A 20,019-nucleotide genomic window follows, 5' to 3' on the forward strand; every position below is an offset into this window, starting at 1 on the left:
AAGGAACGATTTACGCACAAAAAACAAAAAGGACCAGATCATGTCTACGATGGTTACTGAATTTCTCTTTCCAAAATCGATGCTTTTAACCAAACAGATGACAAGAATCTTTAGATTTGGTATAAAAACAAATATTGACTGCTTTTTATTCGGGGCATGGTTAAAAGTATAGGCCCAAGGTGATCTCAAAACCATGACTATGGCTGCTAAGCCTCGGGGCATAGTTAAGGTTTTGAGATTACCTTGGGCCTATAATGTTAACCGTGCCCTCATAGCAGTCAATATTTGTATACTATATACCTCATAGATTCCTGTTAATTGTTATCTGATTGGTTAAAAATGCAGTTATTGAATTAGCTATGCCCTCCTTTTTAAGAATTACGTAAAAACTAAACTATTCCCCGGCCAATAGTCTTTTAAAAAGTCTATTCCCCGGGCATAGTCATTTTCACATCATCTGGGTGCGTCCCGATCAAACTTTACGTGCGCGATGGCGTGTTCGCATTACGCAAGCGGCACCAACCCACTGTCTGCCAGTTGCAGTGACGCAATCGGTTCATAACGAAAAACATTCTTTGTAAATTTGACCATGGCCTATAAACAATAAAATAGGCCTTTTATTCGAACCCCGGACCCCTCGCATGCCACGCAGAAGATCCCCAGCATGTAGCTACACAGGTGACGTCGGCCCGGCCAACGATTCCCTGGGTATATATGACTTGGTCTGATTGCGTCATCAAGTCCCGTGGAATGCATGCACGCAGAGCGGTTTTAATAGTGAGCTTTAGTGAGTCCTAGTTGGGTTAGGGTTAATATATAAATGCATGAGATGCAAAGTAGAAAGATATTATATCGAACTACTAGTAGTCTTAAACACTGAGTACCAATCATTTTGATAACCATGATAGACTATCAGCGTAAAATCTTACAGTTTTGAAATAATTTTCAAAGCTTTAAAATATGATATAATTATGCTCGATTTATGAATACCTAGCCAACAGTCTGAGTACTAAAACAGCACCATATAAATATACATGTGCAGTTGTTAGTCGTCAGTATAAGAATATCTCTACCTGTACGTTGGTGAACGGTTGTACGGTTTTAGATTCACACATTATAATCATATATTATATAATTATATATAATTATAATTAACTAGTCTTCTTAAAATAAAAGCAGCAATACCGCAAGTAATTTTGAAATCCAGTTTAGTTTTATATACACACCGTCTAATTTGGCCTTACAGCGATATATTCATATTCATATTTATCTCCATAAAAATCATTACATTACATTACATTATATTACATTACATCAACAAATATACAAACACGATACATATGGAGGAAAAGGCTGGAAGACCAAAAAGGTCTGAAAGTTAGCCTTTCCCTAAAATCATATGAAATTAGCACAAAAAAAAGGAACTTTACCAAACATAACCAAAAGACAAGACAAGGGACGGGGACGTGCTCACGGAAAAGATTAATTATATTGAGAAATAATTTTTTTAATTCATTGCGGAAATGTTTGACAGATTTTGAAGCTTTCAGATTTTTATCTAAAGAATTACAAAGAATGGGACCTCTTGTACGTATGGCATGATCAGAAAACACTTTCTTATTTTTGGTTAAATTTAGGTTATTTACATATCTTGTCTTGTAGTCATGTATGTCAGAACGTTTAGCAAAATAATTATCAAATGAACAGGGCATCTCATTTATGGAGTACCTGTACATGAATGTACTTAATTCCAGTGTGTACATATCTTCAACCGTTAAGGGGGGGTATTACACCCCTGCCCAATTTTGGGCCCATTTTTGCCTTTTTCTCAAAAATTAAAGCGCATTGGTGACAAGTAAGATATGTATACTATAGGGGCAAGGATTACAACTAATGCACTGGAAATTTTATTTCAGCACAGACAACAGTTGTGGAGTTACATCCAAAAATGAGGGAAGCCAATATTTGATCAAAAAAATCAATAACTACTTGCCTTGAGTTGCTGAATTTTAGTGCAGTAGTTGTAGCCCTTGCCCCTATGATATACAATCTTACTTGCCACCAATGCGCTATAATTTTTTGAGAAAAATGCCAAAAAAGGCACACAATTGGCCAGGGGTGTAGTACCCCCTTAATACGTAATAATTTGCAAACAATGGCGTTGTGTGATCTCTATAGTGACCAACTGCCACAGTTCTTATAGATATCGGTGCCCAGATAGGTACCGATTGCTCTTCCTGTCGTATCCTGAACGTACGTTGTGCTTTTGGGTTTTTTTTTGTTTTTTTTTTTTAATTTATAATAAAAACTGAAAACCGTTTACACTATGCTAATGTTAATAATTATAATATGCTTGATACAATTTATTACATCACCAGACTACGATAAACTTTTGGCCCCATAATGACCTTGGACACCTCGTGGGAAGCATAGGCATAGAATAAAAATGGAACCAATTCTAATTTTACTCTTTGAGTTGTATGGATGCAAAACACATTCGTTCCACTGATGTAGTGAAAAAAAGGATCTCAAACCAAACATTACTATTTTCACCAAAGGTCGCAATGTCTAGATTGTGAGCCTCGTTGACCTTGACTAGTCCTCGTACCCATGAAGAACGGTAATCCATCAGACTATTTAAAATAGGCATAATATTACAAATTTAAGAGACAATACATTACATTACATTGCATAAAATTACATTTAATTTCATCACATTACATCACATTACATTACATTATATTACATTATTATGATTACATTACATCACTTTACATTGTATTGTATTACATTGAAACTGGCATCCCAACAAGATTAGGAAAACATTATGAAATAACTATTGTCAAAAAAGTTAAGAATGTTGTGTAACTGTAAATTATTTTTAGCCAAATATTAATACCAAATGGGACGTGTTAACATCAGGTAACGTTTCCTGAAACCGTTTTAAAACATTTTTAAAAAAGTTCAAAAACGTAAAAACTATACTTAAAGTCGACATGTTAACGTTTTCTGGTAAGTTTTGTGAGCCCTTTAAAAAACGTTACGAAATTTTGGAGTTACATATTTGTACTGAGATCAAGGGTCGCCAAAACGTCCTATATAACATTAATTTCATTTCGATATGCTAATTACATCTACATAGCGTTACAATGTAATTATAGTTAACTTCATAATGTTTTGATTTACATCCTTCCGATATACTACATTTCAGTTCAGCAGTGTACTTAGTGTGGTTATATTTATAAATGCGCGTTTATAAATACACACGTGACCACCTCCGCGCTGCCATAACAGCTTGTGGACAGTAAGTTTCGAAGTGACCTTCTACATAGCGGGTGGTCTTCCTATACATTTGAATGCAGGGGCGGACAACATCGGAAAACGTTTACAATATAATCACAAAGTTGAACAAAATAGACAATTTTGCTGCACAGTAGTCTCATGTTGTCCGCCTCTGCATTCAAATGTATAGGAAGACCACCCGTTATGTAGAAAGTCACTTCGAGACTTACTGTCAACTGGATAGTGGGGAATGTAAAGGCTACAGTGGTGTTATTGAACACATATCTTGACTCAGTGAATATGACTCCGAGTCCACATATATTAGGCTCCACGTCTAATTTGGTCCTATTAGCACTATCGGTCCAGTTAGGTACCGATGACTGTTTCTGTCATGCCCGGGTGATTTTATCAAGCAAAATAATTGAGATTTGCATAGTTTTGTCGGGTTTTTATTTATATAAATGAAAAATGAGAGAACTGTGCAAATGTTCAGGGTACGATAGAAAGATCCATAGGTACCTATCAGGGCACCGACAAAATATACATGATACAGAACAAAATTATCGGCGTGACTTTGTTAATAAACCTCGTAATTGAAGCGGCTGGTTTTCATCCTGTAATTAATGCACTATTCAAGTAATTCCACCCACAGCCGGGCCCACAGCCCGGGGAATGTCGGGAAATTACGAGGCTTGGAATTTTTGGAGAAACTACATTTAAGTACATTCCCCAACCGTTGTGGACCGCTGTAGCCATTACATTCCCCACTATCCAGTTGTTTCTTCTATTGCCAATCCCTTTAGTCATTTGGCTTGTACAGCTCCTTTTTGAAAATTAATTCCAAAGTAAACAGTGCAAAGTAGAGACGATACAAGTTCATTATGGGGAATGCAATTATCGAAATTATCTCAGTAGCATAGACACCAAAGAGTGCATTGACCATGGGGGAAATTGGGTTTCCTGATTCTTTAGCAGCTCCTATAACGAATATGCGCGAGATCCACTCAGCAAAGTTAAGGCAACAGAATAAAATTAGCGCATACCTAAACCAAAGAGGTACTTTTTCTTTTATACGTCTGATATCAACTATTAAATAGGTCTGCGTGACTGTATTGCAGATTCCGATCGTGGTCCAAATGACAGAGACAATTGCTGGGGTTCGAACAGTCTCGTCAAAAATAGCACATACTATACCAGATAGGTCGCGCAATGTATACCAAAATACATCAAAGAGGCTGGTGACGATAATTATATACTCACTCATAAATAATGGTGTATTGCCAGAGTTGCTATCCCAAATCATTTTTCCAGCTAAAATCACTAAAAAACCGAATGCGGGTATCTGCGTACCATTTAACAGGTTGTATCCAGTTTCGGTATCGTCGAATTTGTTATTATATGTAGCCAGAATAAGAACTACCAGGTAGCCAATAGCAATTACCAAAGATACTAAGATAACAGTCCAGAGCTTGCATTTATTTTCATTCAAATTACGTGCATGATTATGTTGCTGATTCGGGGGTAACGCGCGATCAGGAGATGAATACATTACTCTATTCCCGGTAATAAACAAAAATGCTGTTAGAATAGCTGAATATTCAATATGAAAAGAATCAAAATAGATGTTACCAATTTGCAATTTGCATGTGCCGTTATTCGCATTATCCCCGATAGGACCACATAGGCTCGAATCAGGGAAGTTAGGAATTTGTTGTTCCAATGTAATCAAGGGTTCGAATGCATGTACAAGCCAGGAACACATTTGCAGCGTCGTGAGAGTGGCAAATGCATACATGGTTTTCTTGTCTTCAAAATTGAAACTAAACATTAACCTGGGAATGAAAAAAAGAGTAAAAATGAGTTGAATTATCAGCAAAACTATTTCTACTGCATTCATGGCAATGATGACATCGGTGGCAATTGTAGTATTGCTAGGACTAGAGGTAAATGCTGTCACGCAATCAACTACACTACATACATTCAACGCAAAAAGTGACCCTACTAAGAAGTAATCCACTTTATCTCCTGATCCAAACTTTGGCCCTACTGTTAACGATATATCGAAATACGTTCTATCAGTGTTTTTATACATCATCATGAAGCACACATATAAACACATCAGGCAGATGGAAAGAAGAATGTTAACCACTGCAAATGCTTCTTCGACTTGGCATTTTGGTGAAAGAGATTTTGGTGAAAGAACTGCTGCAAGCACCAACGTGAACCCAATGGTGACAGCTGCCGGCATCAAAATCAATGAGACGGTATAAGTATCTCCATGCGCTATGTTGGTCTGTAAAAAACAAAATACAAGTATAATTATGTTGGGGAGGGTCAACGGTAGAATTACGCACTTGTCTGGTGCACCTTTTAGCATTACGCTATTAAAATGCAATGAGAATTAACACTGTGGAGAATTAATTTGAAAACGCTCGGATATGAGAAATGTTGTTTTGTTCCTTATGCTAGCATTTAGGATTAATTTAGACTGTCTGTTTCCACAATTTTACTATATAGATGCATAAAGAAACACAACTGCAGGCACATATGAGTATGTATTTTTTTTTGGGTGGAGTGTGTTTGTTTTTAGGGAAGCAAAGCGACGATGGGAAATGCAGGTCAACCCAATACAACCCAGTAATGGCCATGGTTTGTAATTTCCTATGGGTTTCTTATAGGTGCAAAAGAACAGTGCAAATAATTAATTTTCTCTGTTATTTTTACTTGACCAACAATTTGACATCAGTGTCGTTGAAATCTGTGCACACTTCAGGTTTTGACCCCTGTACTCCTGTAGACCCAAAAAGTGAGCTTTTTACCTTGTTGCTTATAACTTGAGAATGGTACGTCGCAAGTATGGTTTTGAACAAAAATACCAACATTGACAAACTTGGATATCTGACCTCCCTTGATGTCAAATTTAAGGACTTTCGACAACATTTATGAAGTTTCGAAATTACACCAATTGTTTTAGGGAAGCAAAGCGACGATGGGAAATGCAGGTCAACCCAATACAACCCAGTAATGGCCATGGTTTGTAATGTCCTATGGGTTTCTTATAGGTGCAAAAGAACAGTGCAAATAATTAATTTTCTCTGTTATTTTTACTTGACCAACAATTTGACATCAGTGTCGTTGAAATCTGTGCACACTTCAGGTTTTGACCCCTGTACTCCTGTAGACCCAAAAATTGAGCTTTTTACCTTGTTGCTTATAACTTGAGAATGGTACGTCGCAAGTATGGTTTTGAACAAAAATACCAACATTGACAAACTTTGATATCTGACCCCCCTTGATGTCAAATTTAAGGACTTTCTACAACATTTATGAAGTTTCGAAATTACACCAATTGATCAAGAAAAACTCTTAAACATTCTGTGGCTCTCTTTGTAGACCCCAATGTGTTTCAGAGGCTCTTTAGCAGGCCGGGTCCAACAAGTGGGTGTTTTGTGACTGTGTGGTAGGTATGTACAGGGTGTCCCAGAAAAAAATACCGGGTGAATGAATTTGGACATAAGTCGAGAAATCGTATGCATCTTATAAGCTACGCTCGTAGCAGGCTAATTTTACTTGAATCGGTTGACTGATTGCGAAGAAATGAGCGATTACACACAACGCATGCGTCAATTCACTTCATTCAAAGTTTGAAAAGAAAGATCATTCCAGTACAACACAATGCACACTAGTGGTTAGCTGTCAATGTTTTTTATAGTTTGTTTGGTGGATCATTTTTGTTCTTTTTCAACTATCTTTTCTTGCAAATCACTTAATTAGGTTTTGTTCAAATTTGAAACACTAAACGATATTGAAAATGAAAGATGTAATATGAAGCTCGGTATTTGTAAATATCATGTTTCGTTAATGTTGATATAATCATTGCTTAAGGAATTATAGCAAATTTCACTAATATCCTTCAAAATATGGAGTGGCCTTCCCTTGAGCAGCGAAGACAACATGGTTTAACAATAATGTATAAAATTCAAAATGGCGAAATTGCGAAAAACCCATTCCTGAATATGTTCAAACACAGACAGTTAAAACTCGCCAATACGCCAATACCATCCCCAAACCTCATATAAACACCTACAAATATAGTTTCTTCCCCGGACAATAATAGAATGGAACTCCCCACCTCCTTCCGTGTATATTGCCAAATCAGGGTTTTATTAATAATATGTAAATATATAGGTAGTATTTCATTCTTCTCGGTTTTGTATAGCCATGTTGATTTCAACCTGCGCCTTTAATCACCTCAGCCAGATATTGCTTTCATGCAACTTTGTTGAGTATGTATGTAGATGTAGATGTAGATCATAAAGAATTCCAGCTGGTTAGAAAGTTTTCTCACACACATTAATGTTTTAGACTATTTCCAAGAAATGGCAGTGCCAAGTTTCAATCTTTTAAAACTTCAACATTATTGTTGCATGATATCACACATCACACGTAAAGCTGTAAGCACTTGATCGTTGTCATTCTTGCCTCAAATGTTCGTTGGAGGGTTAAAATATAACACATTTGCACAACATAAAAATTAAAGCTGGGAAGCTTCCAATTGCAGAAATCAAAGTTTTCTTGGACAAACTGCTGTTCATCTTCAGTGGAAGCATGAAAAACATAACACCGTCGGATTATAAAATAGATATTGAGGACCAAAACTTTAAGAATAGGGGTTATCCGTGTTCTATAAGCTGCATATCCTATCAACGACTGCTATACCTTGTTTAGGATTTTCAAAAGAAGTCCCTGCATGTGCAACCATGACTGTTTCAAAATAGCCCGCCAAAGTCATGCAAGTAACTCCGAGGTCGTGGATTGCACTCAAGGGTCTCAAAACTACAATAAGGTCTTAAAAACACATATAGGTCACAGAAATAAACACACAACAAGGTCTCAAAAGTATAATAAGGTCTCAAAAACACAGAAAGGTCTCAGAAACAAACACACAACAAGGTTTCAATAGTACATTTAGGCCGGTTCGCGCCATTTTGTAATTTTCACCAAGTTGCCCCCCCCCCCAACACTTCGGAATGGATTGACTCCCCTGGTGTATGGCACGTTTTGGATGTCCAAAACAACATGATAAAACTTATTAAATCAGTATCGTTTGCTATTCTGCGCCAATTGTTATTTTATCGGGAGCTCATAATATCAAAACCAACACAAACACTTCCTACGAATGAGTAATTTTAATCAAGACGTTAAATGAAGAAAGAAGAAGAATACATACCTTTATCTGTGTGTTTATACTATTATATCCTTCATTTTCACCATGTAATTGGTTTGTCTCGTCTAAATCCATACCAGAATTAGCCATTGCCTGTCTTGTCAGTGGCAGGTTAATCCTCCTATTAAAACAAACAAAAATGATGATCCAACAATATTAAATCAAGTATTTTGCAGTATGAAACTGTGTAGACTCTCATTCATCTGGGTATGTTGAAATTAGGATTTAATTTACATCTGGTCAATCAGACATACCTATTAATTTACCGACGAACCGACGTTGCGACTGAAACTTTCAGTCTTCAGCTGGGTTGTGAGGCAAATAACCTTTAATACCGGACGCTTCCTGCATTGATGACAATCGGCGAGGACTGTCCGTGGCGTGGCGTGAAAGAGGTAATCTGGGTGAGGACGGAGCAAAAACATTCCAGGCCCTCAACCGTGGAGGAGGTATCCGGGCCAAACTTTCACACGGCTGGGACATAATCATAAAGGACATACCTCGCCGAATCATGGTCATTGGCTTCACTGTTCATCCGTCAAAAATAAGTATGTCTGGTTGACCAGATTTAAATTAAATCCTAATTTGTCGTATGAGTGGGTTAGTCGAGTATTTTAGTATGGCAAACCTATTACACTAGCACATTAAAATGAAAATTCGTGGAAAAACAAGCTCCGAAAATCGGCAGGGCGAAACTGACCCAAAGTGCAATGCTGAAAGCATATTAGAAAATGTCGTAGATCAACAGGGTGACATTGACCCGGGACATTGACCCGGAAAGCAATGCAGAAAGCATCGGGCATAAGCCGCTAATCGACAGTGTGAGTGAGAGCATGGTGAGAGCGACCCAGAGAGCGTGGGATGTCTATAGTGCCATTTCTGCCGCTGCTATAAGTGGTGGAGATTCGGACGAATCGTGAAACTACCCATATTCCGCTATCGACATCGATAGCAGCAGCGACAAAGAGGAGCCGCCCACAGTCGCCAGACATGAAGAGGCAGATTATGGATCGATCTGAACGGACCGACACCAATGGTTGGTCAACCCTGTGAAAACCTATCGTTTTCAGTGTCTTTGACCCTGGCAAACATACTGGAAGGACCGCAAGGTTCTTATCATGTTGTTGTCATCAATCCAACCGCATTTGTACCCGTTTAAAATCAAATTTGATCATTTTAAGGCCAAGAAAAAAAGAATGTATGTCTCATACACCCGCGCGCATTGCTATATGAAATCATAGCGCATAGCGCTACGCGTTGACCGTATTTTCTTTTATTTTCTTTTTTTTGCCCATTTATGCTCATTTTTGTTGATAATTTCCAGTATCGTATAGCGATTCAATTTTGTCTTTTTTTGGCAGTTTGGTTCTTGTTTTTGTACACATTTCGCCATGATTGTAACAGAGACAAACAAATCTGTTCATTGTGTATGTATATTACTATGTTTCTGTATTTGAATATCAAAAAGTACATACATATTTTGTCTGGACTGTAAAAAAAATATCGCACTACAGGGTGTCCCAGAAAAAATTACCGGGCAAATAAATTTGGACGTAAGTCAAGAAATGGACATCAAAATCAAAAAAATCTAAGTATCAGCGTGTAGCCCATCTTATTCTGCATCTTATATGCTAATTTTACTGGAATCGGTTGACTGATTGCGATGAAATGAGCGTTTATATAACGCATGCGTCAATTCACTTCATTCCAAGTTTGAAAGAAAGACCATTCAACACAATGCGCTCTAGTGGTTAACTGTCAATCGGTTTCATATTTTGTTCGGTGAAATCCTTTTCGTTCTTTTTAAATAATCTTTCTTGCAAAACATTTAATTAGGCTGTGTTCAAATTTTAAAATCTGCACGATATTGAAAATGAAAGCTTCAATGTAAGATAATGCTCAGTACTTGTAAATAGCTTTTTTCGTTAATGTTGATATAAATGTTGCATAAAGAATTATTCATACAGAATTCCAGCTTTTTAAAAATCTTTCTCACACACGTTAATGTTTTTAGAATATTTCCAAGAAAGTGTAATGCAAAGTTTAAAACTTCAACATTAATGTCGCATGGTATCAAAAATTACACGTGAAGCTGTAAGCACTTGATCATTGTCATTCTTGGCTCAAATGTTCTTTGGAAAGTTAAAATCTAACATATCTGCACAACCTAAAGAATTAAATTTGGAAAGCTACCAATTGCAGAAATTGTTTCTCGGACAAAGCAGTGAAAGCATTAATAACATAACACCGTCGAATTATAAAACATATAATGTGAACTAAATTTAATGAGATACACAAACTTTAGGAAGCGGTGAGCAATTATGATAAAGGTGCCTGTTGATCAAACTTGGAATGAACTGCATTGATGCAGGCATTATGTAATCGTTAATTTCTTCGTAACCAGTCAAAAGAATCAAATAAAATTTTCGTATGTGATGCACAATAAAATAGGCTATGCGTTACATTTTAAATTGTTTGATTTTGATGTCTATTTCTCGACTTACATTCAATTTTATTCACTCGGTAATTTTTTCTGGGACACCCTGTATAGCTCATTTTCTTAAAAAAATAAAAAAATAAAAATCGCATAGCACCAAGCTTTTTTACCAAATGTGTCTGAGACATTTTTTTGGCCAAACTATAAAATGGCATATTTCATACGATGTGTTCGTTTGTTCCTGGTTGCGGGGCATGTTCTTTCACCTGTCTGAGTATCACACGGATATAGCACCATTCCCCTCCGGGATTCCCCTATATGTCGAAAGAAAATCTACCTACGTCATAGCCTGGTATCATGCCCAAATCTGTAATTCTGAATATCAGGTTATCTGCACTTACCGAAAATGACAGAGAGAAGCTTTGAAGAAAACACACAGTGTGAGAGTAACAGACGCTCTAAACTGAAGTATGCTACAATTTATCGTTACACATGTGAACTATATACAAGTTGTATATTGTGAATGACTCCTTCATACCAGTACTCTCAGTTCATACTGCCGAGTGCCGACACATTGCAGTGCGTTTTATATTTGGTATAACTAATATATTATAGCGGGGTATATCATCCGGGGTATATCACTGTATATAGCGCATACCAACTTTACTGCGCATGACGATTTCTTTGACACTTTATGTCATATTCATAAAACCTGGCTCAGCTTCCCGTGGTTTGGTTATATATACGTTGCATATGCTACTACTAGTATTTTACAGATCACTTCTGATCCCGGGGGGTCACTCCCATTGTGGCCTGTACACCATCCGCGATAATCAACTTTTGAAAAGCACCCTAAACAAGGATTTAACCCTTGGCTAAAACAATACCCTAAACAGGGATTTTATTCCTTGTATCAAATTTCATACCCTAAATTTCATTTCCGCGTATTAGCAATTGCAATTTCGCTACCCTTTTTTCCAATATTTCATGTTTTTGACACCCTAAACGCTTACCCACGAAAAACTACCCTTTTACTCGTTTTCATTATCGCGGATGGTGTACAGGCCACAATGGGAGTGACCCCCCGGGCTTCTGATACACAAAAATGGACACGATTTCACCAAAACGATTACACGGTTACACCATAAGCAAAGTGTGCTATATGCAAGCGGGATATGAATGATAACCGTGGTTTGGTTATACGTTGCATATGCTACTATTTTACAGATCGCTTCTGATACACAAAAATGGAAACGATTACACCAAAAGCAAAGTGTGTTATATGCAAGCGGGATATGAATGATCCTAGACGTCTACCATGCCGGCATTATTTTTGCAATGAATGTATTCTAAAATGTGCCGACAAAAATCATGTACAATGTCCTACGTGTGAGCCGAAAAAGCAGTACCCCGTACCAAAGGAAGGATTTCCAGCATATAAACCGGTAGGTTGTTTACGTTTGTGTGGTTTAAGACCTGCAATAAAAGCTGAAAAATTAAATTCTGTGTCGATGTGTCCTCAAATCTTAATGCAATACGCAGGACGATCGAGTTACTTATAATAGGACAGACACTGCTAATCTTTTAACAATAATATTATAAAATTTATGAGAAACACGTTTTCATTATTCAAATCAATATATTATTGAAAAAAAACCCAACACTTTGATGTTTTGGAAAAGTTCATTTTTCCAAATAATATAATTTGAAAACGTGCTTGATTTATTGTTACAACATAACTCAAGAACCACATAACCTACAAAAGTATATCTGTAGTGATATTTGTATTCTTCTACACGCTCGCTATGAAGAATCGTAACAGTTGCTAATGTACCCTGTATAATTCTGTTTCATGAAATAGGGGAATTTACCTTCATACTCATGCAATAGTGTGTTTATTAAGACTTCTGGAAAAACCCTATGATAGAAATAACAACACTAGAGCAAATGTGCCCTTTGCAAGGATGATTGTGAAGATCTGATCAAGCAGCAATACTGTGCTGGAAAAGATTAATTTTAATAGGACTGTTTCATTAATTGCCATTATATTATTAATCGTGAAAAGCTGGCATTTTGAAAACTTGACCTTTGACCTCTGTATGGCCCCTTAATGACCTTAAATGAATTTTAAAATATCTACAACATGTTAAGAATATCATAAGTATCATTGCATTTCAATCTCAGCTCAATTGAAGCATTTTGAAAACTTCACCATTTGACCCCTTAATGACCTTCAATGAATTGTAAAATGTTTTCAAAATGTTTAGAATGCCATAAGGATCATTGCATTTAAATTTCAGCTCCATTGGAGTATTTTGAGAAACTTGACCTTTGACCCCTTTATGACCCCTTAATGACCTTAAATGAATTTAAAAATATTTTAAACATGTTTAGAATGCCATAAGGAACATTGCATTTAAATTTCAGCTCAATCGGGGCATTTTTGGTTAAAATGACTTTTTTTTACCCCTGTGACCCCTTGGATGACCTCCGACGTTAAAAACAACCCATAACTTTTGTAGCCAGATACCCAATACTGCTTGTGACCGTGTTTGGTCGAAATCCGATCAAGGATGTGGAAGTAGTAGCAAATTGTGAGAAAGAAGAAAGAAGAAAGAGGAAATAAATGGCAAGAAATAAATAAGTTAGGCTACCCGCCTAACTTAATAATTTTTCAATACCATTTATGTCAAGGGCGAAATCCCTGAGACTGTAAAGAAAGAATGACATCATGGGGAAAACCCCACAGGAAGTGATGTAAGGTGAAATCCAAGATTTAATACAAAACATCATGTTGGTAGTAATTCTTGGCATGACTGTAATGTAAATGGATGTAGCTATAGCTCCCAAAAAGAGAGTACCCAGCAAACACAAAAACGTTTTTAAAACGTTTTAAATAAGTTATATTTTGGGTTTTGGTTTAGGTAAAAACGTTTTTATAACATTAAAATGTTGGGTTATAAAAAGGTCATGAAATCGTTTTAAAACGTTTTGTATGAAAACACACTACAACAATATTTTTAAAATGTTTTCGAAATGTCATTGTAAACTATTTTTGCAAACATTTTAGCCAAATATTTTGACAACACTTAAATAACATTATGTTAAAATATTTGCACCCAGCAAACACAGAAATGTTCTTAAAATGTTTTTTACAAAACGTATTAATAACATTTAAATGTCCGGTTATATAAAGGTCGTGAAAACATTTTAAAAACGTTATTGTAAATATTGTGGGCAAACATTGTTTGCAAAATATTTTTCAACCCCAAAATAACATTCTTTTTAGAATGATTTGTACCAAGTTTTCAAAAATGTTTTTTGAATGCTATTAATAGGCATGTCACAGTGGCTGCACAATACTTCTGCTACACTGTGCATGCAAGCATAACAGTAAATTGAAAAGCGCGCGCATGAAAGTTGTTCAATTTTGGCAAACATCCATGCCGAAAAATTAATTTCCTCATAATGTGCTATTCATCACAATTGTTTGAATTTTTGATATATGGTGTGTGAAACCTTTCTGTGACTACCATCGGTTTTTTTAAAAATAAATATTGCTTCGTTTAAGAGCTACTACCTGTTTTAATGGATTGTTGAAGATCCCTCATAAATCAATAAATATAGGCCTTTTGAAAAATCAAGATCTACCACCATTTAGCTGAAATACTAATCTTTCTAAGCATGTAAATTATTTCCGTCGACAACGAATGGCACACTTGAGGAAAACGATTTGAAACAAAACATTTTTTAAGTGAGTTTAAAGGGAGTAATATTCCAAACCACAATAGCTCTAAGCCAGTGTGTTTGTCCAAGGCCACACCATTTTTGTATACGCGGTATAATAAGAGGGGCTGTTCCTTTTACCGTTTCTCTTCCCATGTTAATCCAGATAACAAAATGTTAATTTAAAGTCTCATTGCAAATGAATTTTTATTTTTACTTTTTGGATTTGGCTTTGAGCAATGGTAACACATACCATATTTACAGAAAAAATGACAGAAAAAATGAAAATATTATTCCAGACACAGTCAAAATGTCAAAGTTTGTATTTTTTTTTGTATTATATTAAAGTAATTAACTGCAGATTCTTTACTCAACATCATAACAGGTTCATACTTGACAAATTCATGATGAATGAAAAGACTTTCATTTAATATCGAAAAAACTCAAAATTACTCATGCCTAATTTACATAATAATATCATGAATACATAATTAGCTGTAATAAGCTAATTTGCATAATTGATTACTTTTTTTGTATTTTTTTGTTATCAATTGAAAGAGCTTTGTATACATATGTTTGTGAAAAAAACCGCACCCTGATATCATGTACGGTTTTCTGTTGGCATCAATTTTGCATATTAATTAGCTGAACTTAGTCATTTTTTCAACTTTTATTTGTCTGCAGATTGGCCGGAATTGCTAAAATAGTATATTTGGTTAATTTATTATAATTATTCAATGATAGATTTTTAAATTTTGTTTTCTTTGACTAAGTTAAAAAAGATAGGCAATTAACCTGTGATACTTAAATTAACGTTGCTTTTTCAACAAGTGTCCAAATAAACCTTCAAAATCTCGAAATGTGCCAATTTTGTCATTATAGCAATTTGTGGCAGATTTGCATTCCATTTATGAGCATCTTAAAATTGACACTACGTCACAATGCATTGACCGATTTCAATTCGGTTTTTTGATTTTTGATGCTTTAATAAAGGTCATTCATGTAGAAACATTAAATAACGTGTTTCTGCTGCCCTTATTTTTGAGGTGATATACCTACTATTAAAACGTTTTTATACCCTTTATATAACCCGACATTTAAATGTTTTCTGTAAAACATTTGTGTTTGCTGTGCAGTAAATTACCAACAAATGTTATTTAATGTTATGAAAACATTTTATACCATTAATGTACCCTTTATATAACCCAACATTTAAACGTTTTCTGACAACTTTTTATAACCTTTTCCGAATGATGTCGAAAACGTTTTGTGTTTGCTGGGTATTTAATGGTATAACCAGTTAAAATCAGGATACTCATGGAGTTGTTTGTGAAGACGTATTACCGAGTGTGGCCATGGACATGATGAATTTCCTACAGAGCTACTTAAAACAGCCTAGCGATGAAGATATATGTAGATGGATCTCGTCAAGTGAGGATACCGTTGTGAGCCCACAGGGCTATTATTTCGTCTTCACCGACGAGCTGGAAGTATGGTTATTTCGAAGCTATGAAAATGACCCAAAGTAAGACATAGGGTCTACTGCGGATTGTGTCGGACTTTATGGAAAATTATATAATTATTATCATCTGGATACAGATCTGACAGGCTGCCAAAGTCTTTATTATGACAGAATGTCATGGGAGATTGTAAAACTCCACATGTGTGTGTTGGTCTTCGTGATTTAAAAGGGAAGTACATTTTAACCAGTTTACATAACCAATAATTGGGCTATTTTAATACAGCAACGAAGGTGATTTCTGAGTACACAAATGTGCTCTTCCTCATTAAAGGATTAAAGTTCTTCTGTCGAATTGCTGAAGTTTGCTGGGTGTATAAAACAACACACTTGTCAAATACAGTGGAACAATGCAGAAAAAGACTGTTCACTGGAATAAGAGTGATTGGTGAAAGAAACGCCATTTTTGGAGAAAGCAGCGCAAGGAGATAAATGTTTGGAGAAAGCAGCGCAAGGAGATAAATGTTTGGAGAAAGCAGCGCAAGGAGATAAATGTTTGGAGAAAGCAGCGCAAGGAGATATAGTTTTGGAGAAAGCAGCGCAAGAAGATAAGTGATTGGAGAAAGCAGCATAATTTTTTCGTGTGAGGATTTTATTCGTATGGATATTTGTATTCAGATGTACAATGGACTTTGTAAACAAGTAAATAAGGATACATACATCAGCATTTTTTGCAGGGATGAACACCTTTAAAAGACCTCTGATGACCTTGAATTGACCTTCATCATATTTTAAATCATATCGACACTAGATATCCATTCCAATTGGACACATGTTTGAATTTTACCCCCCCCAAAAAAAAAAAAACCACCAGACCCTTCAAAACGTATAAGCCATATATACAATCTTATATTGTATCAAATGAAAAAAATGTTTGCTCTTTGGCGTTATTCTGAGTATTCAATCTGTCCTCAAAATAAGCTTCTTTTTTTTTTTAAATTTAAAAAGTTCTATTGCTTCTTTGTTTCTGGAAATAAAATGTGTAACCTAGTGGTCCATACAACCGTACACGACGTGGTAATCTACCCAGTTTTGTCCATAGTGCTTAAACGAAACATTAGCTTTTATCCGATTCCAGAATCCTGCATTCTGATAGAGGTTATATGTAGGGGAGGGGGTGCTTTCAATCTCGTCAAACACGTAGAAAAGCCTTGTTGTGGAACATGACATAAATTACATTAAAAAATCCTACCAAATATTTGAATCTGACCATACTAGACATATTAATAAGATAAACTATATGATTTATAAGATAAACTATTTGATTTATTTTTTATCATGCAGATAGAAGTTTGTGCTGATCCTGACCATGATGGAGAAAAGACTGAATACTACTGTGAACTTTGTCCAGGTGGTCCACTTTGTAGTAAATGTCTTGAAGCTCATGGCGATGGACACGATGTCAAAGGGTTGGAAAACGCCGCAGCAGAAAAGGCTAGTGCACTAGCACTACTACAATACAAACTTGAAGAGAATGCTAATGATTTGATGGAGAAACTTAAACACCTGGAGTCTGAAAAAGAAGAGCTGCAAAGAAAGATTCAGGATACCAAAAAGGCTATGATCCCTGACGACTCAGATGCAGAGTTTATAACTAACTACAATGTAATCGCTAGAAATGTAAAACAACTGACAGAAACAATACCAGCAGCAGAGAGGTTCAATTCTCTTACAATTGAAAACCAGAAACCTTTCTGTGAAATGTCGCGCACCGAACTTCTACTTGCAGAGAAACTACAGAGGCCGCCGAAACCAGAACTACAGAGCTATTCGACCAACGAATCGTCTTGGAAGCAAATTCTAGAATTTTCGACCATTCCGAAAGCTCATCTCCCAACAGCTATCGCTGTGTGTGGCGACACTATTGCCGTAACAAGCACATGGAACAAGGTCGCATTATATACGGAAGAGGGTAAATTCAAACAATACCTACAAGATTCATCAAACGATGTTCTGGACATTGCTGTTTCTCCAAGTGATCAATACATCGTACCTAGCGAAGACGGATTCATTATATATAGCAGTGACGGAGTTTGGCAAGATCAAATTCGTATTCCCGGTTATGGAAATGGAACTTGGAGACAATTCCTAGAAACGCGGTTTAGGTGGTTTGGGTGGTTTGGGTCAGATACTACTTTCAAAGACTCGATTCACTCTGTTGACGTTGATCTTTCAGGACAGATCATATTGGGGTTATCTTTAAGCGGACAAGGCCGAATTTCCGTCTACAATTCTGATGGGAAGTTCAGAAGGCAATTTGTACCAGAACACGCAGAAGAAATGTCCATGTGCAGGATTGCTTGCATGAGATATAATCTATGTGTATCTTTATCCAACTTCCAATTGCAAATTATCAGCAAAGATGGTTACAAGTTGGAAACCATCGAAGCTCCCGAAGGCATCGAAGAAGCTGACTGTTCATCATGGTGTCCTAAATACGTATGCTGCAGCAGGCCTGTGCCTGCAACAAGGCCTGAAACGAATGCAAATAACGAATTTGAGCAACAGGAAGAGCTATTTGTTGGCAATTGTGGCGAACCAAAAACCGTATTTAGGTACATTTGTATGAACGGGAAGTTTCAATACAAGGATCGTGTTGATAAGAAGGACTGGAACTGGAATCCATCTGGTATTGCCTTATCTGCCGATAACAAGAAGTTGTTTGTTGTAAACAAAAGCAGATCACTCATTCGTGTGTATAAGAGACAATAGTGACCATTAATCCCGGCCATTAACATGATTTTCGTTACGTTCAAATAACGTTATACGAACGTATACATGGGATGCTGCTGTTTGAAATTTGGAATTAAATCAAAATACTGGACTTACTATTTTTAGCAATGCTACGTTGCGTGTGATAGCATCACACTTCACCAGGCAACTGGCCCGCTGGACTGGTCATGTGACAGACGGCTACTAGGATTATTCAGAATTAGTACAACAAGCGGATTGTATAAAACATGACCAGTCCAACGGGTCAGTTGCCTGATGAAGTGTGATGGTATCACACGCAACGTAGCATTTCTAAAAATAATTAGTCCAAATTTCATGTTACAACAACTGGATGACTGAGAATATTCATTAATGCTGATGTTTATTCAGAGTTAAACGCCAACATTTCCGAAGTTAATGTTACAATTTATTGCATGATTTAAAGTCCCTCGCCCTCCGATCCGTAAGAATCAACAATAGTATTATAAGGCCTATTCAATAATCATCCAGATTTAGAACAACAAGCGGATTGTATAAAACAAAAGCAGGATTGAAAGTTACACAGCCGGTGACGTAGTCTTCTATGCTCACTAGATGGTTCAGCGAATCTGGTATCCAAAATTATGTAATTAAGTTAAAGGAGGTTGACTGAACATGTACAGTAGTTTGCCTCTACGTAATCAATTGCTTTAACTTAAAAATTTCAGAAAGGCATAATAGGCCTACTTATATTTACCAGTTTCCTATAGTAATAAAATATGACGTTCTTTTCAAAAAGCGATTCGGTGTGATTTCATTTACACACACTTGAACTTTCACCTACAGAGAAACACAATACTAGGTAAGAAAACCCGCGTCTATTTTTAACTATGTATTCAAACGAAACCAAGTATAATTGTGCATACAGTTATTTAATAACGCTTGACACTGTGCACTCTTTGCAAAATATAACTACGTAGCACACACACAAATGGATTTAAAAACAGGATAAAAAACCCGATTTGGTCCATATGGTCAAAACGTTTTAATAACATTTAAATGTCGAGTTATATAAAGTTTATGAAACGTTTTATATGAAAAAAAACATAACACCAACATTTTACGAATATTGTCACA

General features: G+C 36.1%; 2 protein-coding genes across 2 annotated transcripts; one reads left to right on the forward strand and one right to left on the reverse strand.

Annotated features, from left to right (window-relative positions):
* Positions 1 to 3,552: 3,552 nt before the first annotated feature.
* On the reverse strand, positions 3,553 to 11,561 carry LOC140169921 (uncharacterized). The gene is made up of 3 exons (XM_072193239.1): positions 11,348 to 11,561; positions 8,513 to 8,630; positions 3,553 to 5,575 (listed from the first exon to the last, which is right to left on the reverse strand). Exons 2-3 carry the CDS (start codon positions 8,597 to 8,599, stop codon positions 4,082 to 4,084), a joined length of 1,581 nt encoding a protein of 526 aa, XP_072049340.1. The 5' UTR covers positions 8,600 to 8,630; positions 11,348 to 11,561; the 3' UTR covers positions 3,553 to 4,081.
* A 183-nt stretch (positions 11,562 to 11,744) lies between these two features.
* LOC140169920 (uncharacterized) lies at positions 11,745 to 19,560 on the forward strand. Its single transcript, XM_072193238.1, has 2 exons — positions 11,745 to 12,391; positions 17,476 to 19,560. The coding sequence occupies exons 1-2, from the start codon at positions 12,194 to 12,196 to the stop codon at positions 18,901 to 18,903; spliced, it is 1,626 nt and encodes a 541-aa protein (XP_072049339.1). The 5' UTR covers positions 11,745 to 12,193; the 3' UTR covers positions 18,904 to 19,560.
* The last annotated feature ends 459 nt before the right edge of the window (positions 19,561 to 20,019 follow it).

This window comes from Amphiura filiformis, chromosome 14 (assembly GCF_039555335.1).
Source record: "Amphiura filiformis chromosome 14, Afil_fr2py, whole genome shotgun sequence".
Classification (NCBI taxonomy): domain Eukaryota; kingdom Metazoa; phylum Echinodermata; class Ophiuroidea; order Amphilepidida; family Amphiuridae; genus Amphiura; species Amphiura filiformis.

Coding starts and splice junctions, on each gene's coding strand:
- LOC140169920 (XM_072193238.1), top strand. CDS start 12,194: ATGGAAACGATTACACCAAAAGCAAAGTGTGTTATATGCAAGCGGGAT. Junction 12,392..17,475: donor GATTTCCAGCATATAAACCG/GTAGGTTGTTTA, acceptor TTTATCATGCAG/ATAGAAGTTTGTGCTGATCC.
- LOC140169921 (XM_072193239.1), bottom strand. CDS start 8,599: ATGGCTAATTCTGGTATGGATTTAGACGAGACAAACCAATTACATGGT. Junction 5,576..8,512: donor GTATAAACACACAGATAAAG/GTATGTATTCTT, acceptor TGTTTTTTACAG/ACCAACATAGCGCATGGAGA.